The sequence below is a fragment of the Otolemur garnettii genome, unplaced genomic scaffold, assembly GCF_000181295.1.
Source record: "Otolemur garnettii isolate 467f Iridium unplaced genomic scaffold, OtoGar3 scaffold00082, whole genome shotgun sequence".
NCBI classification, from domain to species: Eukaryota; Metazoa; Chordata; class Mammalia; order Primates; family Galagidae; genus Otolemur; species Otolemur garnettii.
Window position 1 is genome coordinate 6,915,082 of NW_003852477.1, and position 11,917 is coordinate 6,926,998.

Genomic DNA, 11,917 nt, shown 5'->3' on the forward strand with positions numbered 1-11,917 from the left:
GGTTGAGCTATAGGCACCGAGCCAACTTTTTCTTTTCTAAACCTGCATTTGAATGGCTAGTATCTGCCCATAGTCTATGCCCACTTGTCACTGTTCCCCAGATTCTGTCTTCTGAGAGAAGATCTAGGCTGGGTGCAGTGGCTCAGGCCTGTAATCACAGTACTCTGGGAGGCTGAGGGAGGTGGACTGCCTGAGCTCAGGAGTGAGCAAGATTGAGACCTTGTCACTAAAAATAGCCAAGCATTGTGGCGGGCGCCTGTAGTCCCAGCTACTGGGGAGGCTGAGGCAAGAGAATTACTTGAGTTGGAGAGTTGGAGGTTGCTGTGAGTTGGAGCTTGCTGTGAGCTGTGACACCAGGGCACTCTACCAAGGGCGTCAAAGTGAAACTCTGTCTCAATTAAAAAAAAAAAAAGATGATCTAGACTTCTTTTGCAGAGGGTTTTCATTCTTAGAAATTGATTTCATGCTATCTCGGTTGACATTTTGTCGATTTCTCTCATTTCATATATGTCTGTCTGGACTTGAAGGTGTCATGTATTGTAATTCTCTTCAAAAGAAAGTTCATTTTCTATCTGTAATTCTAATGACTCTGAGCATGTAATGAAGTCTTTAGCTTTGACTGAGTATTACTAGGAAGATGAGAATTAGAAAATGCCTAGTTCTAGAGCTGTTTGGTACATGATTTGAAGTCTTCATCTAAGATGTGTGAGGTCTGACAATTACGTTTATGAACCCATTCTAGAAAAATTGCTACACACCTCATTGCTCTTATCAAGTGCAGTCACCTTCAAAGTACTCCCCTTGGGAAGCTATGTTTCCATGCCCATGCTTAATCCTTTAAAACTCTTAAAGCAGTTTTGGAACTCTTTTTCTAGAATGCCCATCAGAGCTGCTGTCATAAGAGATCTGACAGTTAAGTGCTTATGTTGGCAGCATGGTGCAGACAACTCATAAGGTTCATCACCTTGGCATCTCGGTGTCTCACAGCTGTGTTTGTTGCTATGTTTGTGTCAGTGCCCAGTGGTGTCTTGCCGAATAGTGTTCATTACTGTTGTGTGTTTTTGTGTGCTATACAACAACAGCTCTGATGGTCATTTCAGAAAGAGTTCCAGAATTGCTTTGAAGGTTGGACTAGCTGCTGGCATTGGGGCAGCGTTTCCCAAGGAGAGTATTTTGAAGGTGACCATAATGATACTCAGCAATGAGGTATGTCCCACTTTTTCTAGGGCAAGTTCGCAAACTTAATTGTCAGACCACACCTTTCCCTATTTTAAGTTTACCAAATTTGGGGAAAGTTTGTTTTTTTTTTTTTTTTTTTTTGGAGACAGAGTCTCATTTGTTGCCTTCTGTAGAGTGCTATGGCGTCATAGCTAACAGCTACGTCAGACTCTTGGGCTCAAGTGATTCTCTTGCTCAGCCTCCCCGGTAGCTAGGACTACAGGCATCCGCCACAATGCCTGGCTATTTTTGTTTTTGTTGTTGCTTGTTTGTTTAGCAGGCCCACGCCAGGTTTGAACCCACCAGCCCTGGTGAACGTGGCCGGCGTCCTAACCACTTAGCTACAGATGCCAAGCCTGGGGAATTTTTTTTTAATTTTTAGGTTTTTTCTGTGTGTGTGTATGTGCATGTATGACTTTTCTGCTCTTATAAACACTTGATTTTATAATAAATACTTTATTGCTAACTGAAAGGCACCTATTAAATTATACCCCAAACTTATCTATGGCAACAAATGTGAGTAGTATGAAGAAAATGGGTATAATAAAACCCATGGACTTGGCTTGACGCCTGTGGCTCAAGCAGCTAAGGCGCCAGCCACATACACCTAAGGTGGCGGGTTCGAATCCCCAGCCTGGGCCCGCCAAACAACAATGGCTGCAACCAAAAAATGGCCGGGCGTTGTGGCGGGCACTTGTGGTCCCAGCTACTTGGGAGGCGGAGGCAGGAGACTCGCTTGAGCCCAGGAGTTGGAGGTTGCTGTGAGCTGTAATACCATGGTACTCTATCCAGGGGGATAGCTTGAGGCTCCGTCTAAAAAGAAAAAAAAAACACAAAAACACCATGGACTTTACTTTGTGGTCAAAATTGGTATAGCCATCCTTAAACCTTTTCTGAAGCCTCTAAGTCTTAGTTATAAAACAGAAGCATCCAAATAGGAGCAATGGTAATGGCTTTGTCAAGAGACTAAAGTCAGTGAAAGAGTAAAAAACATTAGAACTAGCCCATTGTGGTGACTCACACCTATAATCCTAATGCTTTGGGAAGTCAAAGCAGGAGGATTGTTTGAGGCCAGGAGTTCAAGACCACCTCAGCAACATAGCAAAACCCTGTCCCTACAAAAAATTTAAAAATTAGCTAGATGAAATGGTATGCATCTATAGTCTCAGCTGTTGGGAAGTCTGAGGGGAAGGGATTGCTTGAAACTAAAACAGTAAAACCTAGTGGCCTGCGGTCATTTAGTAAAATAATAATCATACCTCTATTTCATGGAGTCTGCTCTTAGCCCTGGGTCTGTCACGTGTATTCTCTCATTTACCCTCACCTATCAGTTACCTCCTCAGTGGAAAGAATGCTGAGCCCGGCAGCAAGGAGTGACATCCTCCCTCAAATGAAGTGTAGATGCCTAGTGCTAGCGCTTCTAGGTGACAACCTTTTAAAAATCATTTTTATTAGAAAATATTTAATTAAAATTTTATTAAACAAAAGCTGTTTTAGAATTTCTTAAACTAAGTATAAATGGCAGTATTTTCTGACCGACTAGGGGTTTTTCTGAACACCACAACCTATCTGTGCCAGCCTACTAAAGAGCCACGTCTTCAAATTCTGGTAATATAGTATGATGAAAACACTGACAGATTTTAGACTCTTACAAACCTGGTTTGAATCTCAACTCCATGCCTACCATCAGTGAGTCCCTGAACGAACAGACCACTGAATTTCCTGGCTCACCTATTTTATCACCTACCTCCTAGACCCTAGTGCTTAGTATGTGGTAGTGTCTCAGTACATTATTGACTTACACTTGGAATGCAACTTATGCTTGCATAAAACACTTTTGGCAGGCTCGGCGCCAGCCACATACACCTAAGGTGGTGGGTTCGAATCCCCAGCCTGGGCCCGCCAAACAACGATGGCTGCAACCAAAAAATGGCCAGGCATTGTGGTGGGCACCTGTGGTTCCAGCTACTTGGGAGGCTGAGGCAGGAGATTCGCTTGAGCCCAGGAGTTGGAGGTTACTGTGAGTGTGATGCCATGGCACTCTACCCAGGGGGATAGCTTGAGGCTCCGTCTCAAAAAAAAAAAAAAAAAAAACACTTTTGGCAGATACAGACTGAATATTGGATTTTAAAAAATGATTTAAGATTAGAGATAACTACCCTAAAATAAATAGGTAGTGTGAAGGTTCTTTATATTTCTTTTTTGTTTGTTTCTGTTTCTCTTTGTTTTCTTTTATGGCTTTATTGAAGTTTAGTTGACATACAGTAAACTGCGTGTATTTAAAGTGTACAGTTTGATAAATCTTGACATGTTTTTACACCCATGAAACTACTGCCAGAATTATGTTACTGAACAACACATCCATCCCTGGGAAAAGTTTCCTCATGCCTGCAAAACCACCTCTTTCTCTCTCCTTGCACAAGTTAAACATGTATACGGTATGATTCAGCCGTTCCATTTCTTGGTAGTTATGTAAGAGAAACAGATGCATATTTCTGCCTTAAGACTTGGACAAGAGTGTTTGTAGAACCTTTGTTCAGAATAACCCCAGGGTGGAAATGACTTAAATAGGCATCAAGAAGTGAATGGATAAACAAAGTGTTATATATCCATGTAGTGGAATACTATTTAGTAACAATAAGGAATGCACTGTTACATTTAGGTTGAATTGAAGATTGCCATATTTGAAGCAGATTGAGACAGTCTCACTTTGTCACCCTCAGTAGAGTGCAGTAGTATTATAGCTAACAGTAACCTCAAACTGTTGGGCTCAAGCAATTCTCTTGCCTCAGCCTCCCATGTAGCTGGGACAACAGGTGCCCACCACAACGCCCGGCTATTTTTAGAGCCTCCCAAGTATAAGGATTACAGGAGTGAGCCACTGCGCCTGGCCTCAGATTTACTTTCCTTGTGCTCTGTGTGATACTGATTTTCATTCACTTAGCATGTCCTCCCAAATGGAAGGAAACAAGCCTAATATTAAGAAGTTAGTTACAGATGAATCATAAGAGGGCATAAGTTATATTTGGATAATTAAGAATTGATTATTCCTCAGAGAACTTACAGTCAAAAATAGTATTCTTTGTGCCCACATTAGAGAAAAACTAAATTCAGATGCTGGCGGCAGGGGGTGGGGGTGGGGCATGTTGGGGAGGTGGGTAGGTTCCCACTCAGTGGGTAAATTGTACAGCTATCTGGCATAGTTCCTGGGTGAAGAACATAACTACAACATGGACTTTAACCTTACAGAAGCAATTTATGTAACCTAATTGTATGTACCCTCATATTAACCTGAAATTTAAAAAAATAGTGTAGGTTGTTTTGCTAGAGGATGTATTTCTTTAAGATCAAATAGCTTATATATAGTTGGTAAATTGGAAATGATGTTTATGTTGGTTGTGTAGGTTTATATATAAGATTTTTCTTTGTCATGGTGAGCCAGAATAGTGGAAATAAAATTAAAAAGGAAAGGAAAAGACCTCAGATAGTCTCTTCACGGACAGGAATTCTTTCAACTCTACTTTATGAACAATAAGATTAGTTTCTGGAAAACAAACACAGTTCCTAGACTCAGCCTCTCTGCCCAGCCTTGTCAGCTTCTGGAAGGCTGTGCCTGTCTTAACGTCAGCGGTGGTCAGTGGTTTGGAGTAGTTCTGCTTCAGTTTGCATTGTTAGTGCCTGCAAGCCTGCATTTTCACTTTATTGTTTCTGTTAACTTTTCATATTTCCTGAGTCAGTCCCTAACCATGATGAGTTGCTTGCCTGACCGAAGTTATCTCTTGAGGAACCAACTGTTATTTTTACTAGACTCTGGTTACAAAGTTGCATAAATTTTGAGTATTCTGTCCCAACCCTAGTTTTACTCCCTTTATTTTATTTTTTATTTTACAAAATGAAAGCTTTTTTTTTCAGGAACATGTGACTTTCTAACAAAAAACACCCAAATGATTACTCCCATGTTAAAATAAATTATTTTAAACAATTTCCTGTAGATGTTTTATTAAAAATATATTTCTTAGTATTTTTAGCTAGTACATCTTGCTTGCTATGTGTCAGATGTTCTGAGTGCTTACCAAGGAGTAACTCGTTTAATCCTCATAACAATGCTGTATAGTGAGTCTGGTGTTATCCTTGTTTTACAGATAAGGGAGTAGGAGGATCAGAGAGGTTAGTAGCTTACCTGAGATCACACACTATTGGTAGTCTGGTTCTATAGACTCTTCCTACTATGCTACATTGCCTTCTGCACAATATTGAATATAATAAATTAGATTTCATTATCCTTTCCTAGTAAAATTTAATTAGTGGTTTTATAGCAAAGGTTGACTAAAACCTTGTCGACATTAAATATACAACTGTGAGAAGAGTTGTAGTGAACTCATAAGGACAGCAAACTTAACAGATTCCTGAGAAAATGATGGTAAATTATGCCCTGCTGTAATTGTTGTAATAAATATTTTTTAGAATTCTTCATTTCATTTAGTTCAGTCATGTATGTTTTTAAATTTCTTCTTAGGCATATCACACCTGAAAAATTTTATGTGGAAGCTTGTGATGATGGAGCAGATGATGTCCTTACCATTGACCGTGTGTCCACAGAGGTTACCCTCACAGGTATTTTATAGCCAGATTTAGAAGTGTCTGAGAGAGACTTTTACCTAAATTGAGATAATTAGAGTAAATCCCTGAGAGGTATGTTGGATGTGAATCTGAGTGCCTTTTTAAAATTTTGATTCTTGCTACCTCATTTAATTTATTTGCATTAATTTTATGTTTTCTCCTTTTTAAGAAAATAAGAAATGATCTTGAAAATTTAAGTAGCATTTTACTGTCTATAAAGATTTGAAGACCTAATTATTTCTTTTATTTGTTCTTTTACCTGTGTTTTAACAAGATTGGTTTAGAGGTCTAAGCTCCTTTCTAACTCTAATATTTGAGGTAGTTGAGTATGAAAAATTTTTCTGACTCGGCGCCTGTGGCTCAAGTGGCTAAGGCACCAATCACATACACCTAAGGTAGCAGGTTCAAATCCAGCCGGGGCCCGCCAAAAAACAATGATGGCTGCAACCAAAAAAAAAATAGCCAAGCATTGTGGCGGGTGCCTGTGGTCCCAGCTACTTGGGATGCGGAGGCAAGAGTCTTGTTTGAGCCCAGGAGTTGGAGGTTGCTGTGAGCTGTGATGCCACAGCACTCTACCCAGGGGGATAGCTTGAAGCTCTGTCTCAAAAAAAAAAAAAAAAAAATTTTTTTTTTTCTATTTTGGTTTTGCTTCTCTGAGGTATTTTTAAAAATAAAAGCAAGTTTTATTTCAATTGTGTGAAACACTGATTTCTGTATAGATTAATGCAAAATAATTTTGGTGATAAATTATTGTGCCATGTGGTATCATTTTTAAAATTTCATGTTTCATTTGTTTAAGAATTCTACCTTACCTCCACAGTTTTATATTTGTTTTTTTCTTAAAGTGTAATATAATATTTGAATACCCATAGAGGAAGCATTCAGTAATTATGCTTTGAATGGATAAAGCAAAATATCAAAATATTTTCCATGGAGTAAAGTATAAGATAAGTATGGCTATAAAATTTGTATTTCCTTGGTTCTGTGGTTATTGTGTTAAGTACCATATGTAGTTTTTCTTTGCTCAGAAGGAATTAGAGCTCTGGTTTAGTTTGATAATTTGGCATTTCCTATTTGTCTGTTGCTTGATGGTTGGTCTCTCAAGATAGTAGATTGGTTTTAACTAATGTTAATCTAATTCTTCTATAGTTTAACTAGGCTACTTCTTTATACCATGTCAATAGAAGCTAGTGTCTTATAAGAGCTTTCATATGGGTGTTATTTTCAGTTATTTTTGACTTATCAGTGACATTTTATTTGTAGGTAGAGATTGCAGACCCATTCGAATAGACTAAAAAGCTAAAGGTCGTGAATAGTTTGGATGTAAAGATGAGAAACCAAGCAGATGATGAAATTTTGACCCGAAGTCAGTGATGAGGAGCTGACTGGGGCTGGCAGTTTCTCAGCCAGTTTCTTTTTGCTGTTAGGAGTGCAGACTGTGGCCACAGAATGATGGATTTTTTTTCCTTCCATGAAAAACTGATATGCATTTTAGAAATTACTACAATTTTATTGCTGTTATATCCAGTTAATATAATTTATAGCTCTGTCAATAGTGCATTTAAATTTATCAGATACTCTCAGTATGCCCAGAATTTTCTCTCTTTCTGCTTTGGCATTCCTGTTTTTCATGTTAATTATGAAGTAACATTGCTAAGTAAATTGAATATTAAGAGAAACAGAAATGAATCTTAGACCTTATTCAGAATTAATTATTTAGAATGATAGAATTACAGTTATGACTGACTTTGAGAACTAGGACTTAAGTTGACAGCAATGTTTCTAAAATGGGTTTCAGGATGTAGAAGGAGGTTTTATATAGCTACATAAATTTGGGAAACTTTGGATTAAACAGTGGAATAGCTTTCTTTTACTGTAGGCCTTCTCAGAACCTTTGTTCTCTTAGTGCAGTAGTTCTCAGCCTTCCTAATGCCGTGACCCATTGCTAGCAACGAAAATAATTTTATGGTTGCGGGTCACCACAACATGAGGAACTGTATTAAAGGTTCACGGCATTAGGAAGGTGGAGAACCACTGTCTTAGTGTGTACTGTGACTTTCTCTAGGAGAGGGGATAGAGGTAATTTGGGATACAGCAAAATAAGCTTATTTGATTATGGGACTTCGTTAGGGGAATGTGTTTTATGAAACGCATTAGCATAAAGTTTAAGAATTGTGAAGTGAATCCAATAATCTAAGATACTATTTTATTAGTAAGGACGTTATTAGTAAAAATGAGAGTTAATGAGGATGCCTCCTTGCATACCTGTGTAGGTTCTGTTAGACGTGAGGAGGCAGCTTTTCCTTTATGCTCCCTTCCTTGGATCTTTGCCTCCATTTCTCACATTCTTAGATGGGAATAGGAAAGTCTTGTTTCGGTTTGTTTTCTGTTAGTTACATGTGAAGGTTAAAGTCTTCTCTCAAACCCCTACTTCCACTTCCACTCTAATTCTCTCAAAGGGATAGGTACTTAGTTTCTGTCAAGAGGTTGAATAAATTTGGTTGAAAATTGACATTAGAAATAACCTAGGTTAGGCACAGAGGCTCACACTTATAATCCCAGGCCAAGGTAGAGGATCACTTGAGGCCAGGAGTTTAAGACTGGCCTGGGCAATATAGCAAGACCCCATCTCTAAAAAAAAAAATCAAATATTTTGACCTGGTTGCTCATATTTACCTGAATTAAACTGAAAAAAAAAAAAAAAAAAAAAGTAGCTGCCGTGTGGTAGTGTGTATAATCGTAGGTTACAGTGATCTATGATTATATTATGACACTGCAGTCAAGCCTGGGTGATAGAGTAAGAACCTGTCTCTTGAACTGAAAAAAAGAAAAAAAGAAAGAACCTACAGTTAGCTGATGAGGAAGCGGAAGCATATTACTTGTGACACCAGACAGGCAGAGGTCTTTACTTTATATGTAACATAGGTAACTATTTTATGTTCTGCCAAACGGAGGTCTGATGTTAATGAAGGAGGTTTAGTTGCTTTCTTACAGCAATCCTGCAAATTGATCAAGTTGAAGTAACTGTTGAAAAAAGGCTAAATTAGCATTTCTTTGTGAGCTTTTTTCTGTGTGATTTTTTTTCTTTCTTTGTTTTCTTTTAAAGTCAAGAAAGATGTTCCTCCTTCAGCTGTCACAAGACCAATATTTGGTATACTGGGCACTATTCATCTGGTGGCAGGTAAGAGAAAATAAGCTGAAACGGGCAAAGGAGGTAATTAAATGAAAAGCATTAGAGTGTAAGATGAAGGCATACTTCATATCAGGCCTTAGGCAATAAATCTCTTGTTTAGGTATTTGTTATTAATTTCTAAAAGTAATGCTTTCCAAATGATTAAATTTATCAGCCTGAGTTTCTGTTATAAAACAAAGGTTTTTTGTTCCATTTAATTTTAACTAGAGTAGAAATCCCCAGTCAGGTAAATTTTTTTTGTAAATTCCAAGAATTTTTAAATAGCATTTTTAACGCATTGATGGACCAAGGTGTATTCTACACCTTCAGTCCTGTAAGTATATGTTAGAATGTTACGTGGTTCTGAGTTACTAGCAAGTTGATTTTTTCTTGTCTAAATTTCGTATAATTGAATTTTTTTTTTTTTTTTTTGAGACAGAGCCTCAAGCTATCCCCCTGGGTAGAGTGCCATGGCATTACAGCTCACAGCAACCTCCAACTCCTGGGCTCAAGCGAGTCTCCTGCCTCCGCCTCCCAAGTAGCTGGGACTACAGGCGCCCGCCACAACGCCTGGCTATTTTTTGGTTGCAGCCGTCATTGTTGTTTGGCGGGTCCGGGCTGGGGATTCAAACCCGCCACCTTAGGTGTACGTGGCTGGCACCTTAGCCGGTTGAGCTATAGGCACCAAGCCATAATTGAATTTTTTAAAAGTTCCTATTGTTTGAGGCACTGTGCTAGATGCGGAGTTATAAAAGATAAAAGTCCCTTTTTCCCTGTACAGGCAGTCCCTAGGTGAAGAATGAGATAGGTTCTGTAGATTTGTTTTCAAGTTGTACTTGTATGTAAGTTGGAACAGCTACATATATCTATCACCTGTAATGGCCTCCGTTTGTAGGTACAAGTTGTATGTCAGTCAAATGTTACAGTAACTAGGGGACTTACTGTCATAGACTCTTTTCCTTAGGTGAGTTGTACATAAGTCAGTGATTGTAACTCAGGGACTGCCTGTAGTTCACAATCTAATGAGACAGGCATGTTAAGTAGTGAATTACTACAGTACGTGGTGACAAGTGCTAGGAGGGAGATGTCCATAGAACTTCCAGGAGATGGAGCATTGAATAGACTTTAAGAATTAATTTAGTGGGAAAGGGTTACTCTGTGTAACTTGTTGGGGAAGGTGGTGGCCAGGGTCATGTTGATGTATTGTGCATGATGCTGCAATGAATTTTTCATTCCTAACCTCTCATCCTTGTAATCTTGTAGTTATACTGCCCCAGTACATTTCTCTACTTTGTAGAGTGACATGAAGGACATAGGAACAGTATAGAAGGGACAGTACCCTGCAGTGGTCACATCTCATGATCTGTGATGCTTTATGCCACCTGCTGGGAAATGATTACCAGAGACCAGTATGCCTTGGGGATGTCAGGAGAGAGAGAAAAGTATTTTATGTTTCTACTGTCCATCTGCTGAAGATGACAGGAAGCTGTCACCAACAGCTTTTGCTTTTATCTTTTTTGAGAAAAACATTGGACATTTCAGTAGGAATTTTTCTAAATAATATACTGGTATTTCTATTCATAAATTGTAGGGTTGCTTTTAAAATGGGCCTTGACCAGGTAGGGTGACTCCTGTCTATAATTCTAGTGCTTTGAGAGGCCAAAGTGGGAGGATTGCTTGAGCTCAGGAGTTTGACAAGAGCAAGAGCGAGACACCTATTTCTACAAAAATTAGAGAGGTGGCACCTGTGGCTCAAGGAGTAGGGAGCCTGCCCCATATGCCAGAGGTGGTGGGTTCAAACCCAGCCCTGGCCAAAAACCACAAAAAAAAAAAAAAAAAATTAGAGAACTTAGTCAGCCATGGTGTTGTGTGCCTGTAATCCCAACTACTCAGGAGGCTAAGGCGGGAGGATTGATTGGACACGGGAGTTTGAGGTTGTAGTGAGCTGCAATGATACTCTTATACTCTAGCTGGGGCTATAGAGTGAGAACCTGTTCAAAAAAATAAATAAAATAAAGTTGGATGCTGTGGCTCTTGCCTGTAATCCTAACACTCTGGGAGGCTGAGGTGGGTGGATCACCTGAGGTCAGGAGTTGGAGACAAGCCTGAGTAAGAGTGAATGACACCCATCTCTACTAAAAACAGAAAAACTAGCCATGTGTTGTGGTGGGTACCTGTAGCCCCAGCTACTCCGAAGGCTGAGCCAAAGAGTTTGAGGTTGATGATGCCCTGGCACTCTACCCAGTGCAGCAGAGTAAGACTCTGTCTCAAAATAAAAAATAAATTAATTAATAATAAATAAAGTAAAATAGGACTTTTATCTGAGTAGCACAATCTAGTCTCATTCTGCTAGCCTTTCAGGTTTAAACACTAAGGACTCCTACTTTTGCCTTTAGCGTTGTCTTTTTCATAATTATGTGTTTGGCTTGCTTTTTGCAGGTAATTATCTTATTGTCATTATGAAAAAGATAAAAGTAGGTGAATTTTTCAATCATGTAATCTGGAAAGCAACAGATTTTGATATCATTTCTTATAAGAAGACAATGTTGCACTTAACTGATATTCAGGTAAGAAGGTGCTAATTGAAAACCTCAAATAAGTACTATGGGGTGGAGGGGTTGTGGAATACAAAGAATCTTTGATGAACTTTTTTTAGCCTATTTATTTAAGCAGCGTATAGATCAGGATCATTTTACCTACTTTTCTACCTAGCCATAAAAAATATTTTTAAAAAATCATTCGACTTGGCGCCTATGGCTCAGGTGGCTAAGGTGCCAGCCACATACACCTGAGCCGGTGGGTTCGAATCCAGCCTGGGCCCGCCAAACAACAATGACAGCTGCAACCAAAAAATAACTGGGCATTGTGGTGGGTGCCTGTAATCCCAGCTACTTGGGAGGTGGAGGC

General features: G+C 39.1%; 1 protein-coding gene across 3 annotated transcripts in view; it reads left to right on the forward strand.

The window, feature by feature from the left end:
* SACM1L (SAC1 like phosphatidylinositide phosphatase) overlaps positions 1 to 11,917 on the forward strand; it is a 69,241-nt gene that overhangs the window by 13,439 nt on the left and 43,885 nt on the right. The window contains exons 2-4 of one of the 3 annotated variants that reach the window (XM_003794514.3): positions 5,735 to 5,832; positions 8,945 to 9,019; positions 11,450 to 11,577. In XM_003794514.3, coding sequence (XP_003794562.1) covers positions 5,735 to 5,832; positions 8,945 to 9,019; positions 11,450 to 11,577 — 301 coding nt within the window. Of the gene's footprint in view, positions 1 to 5,561; positions 5,639 to 5,734; positions 5,833 to 8,944; positions 9,020 to 11,449; positions 11,578 to 11,917 lie in introns of those variants that run through there. The other 2 variants (XM_023515913.1, XM_023515911.1) reach the window with 2 other exon arrangements.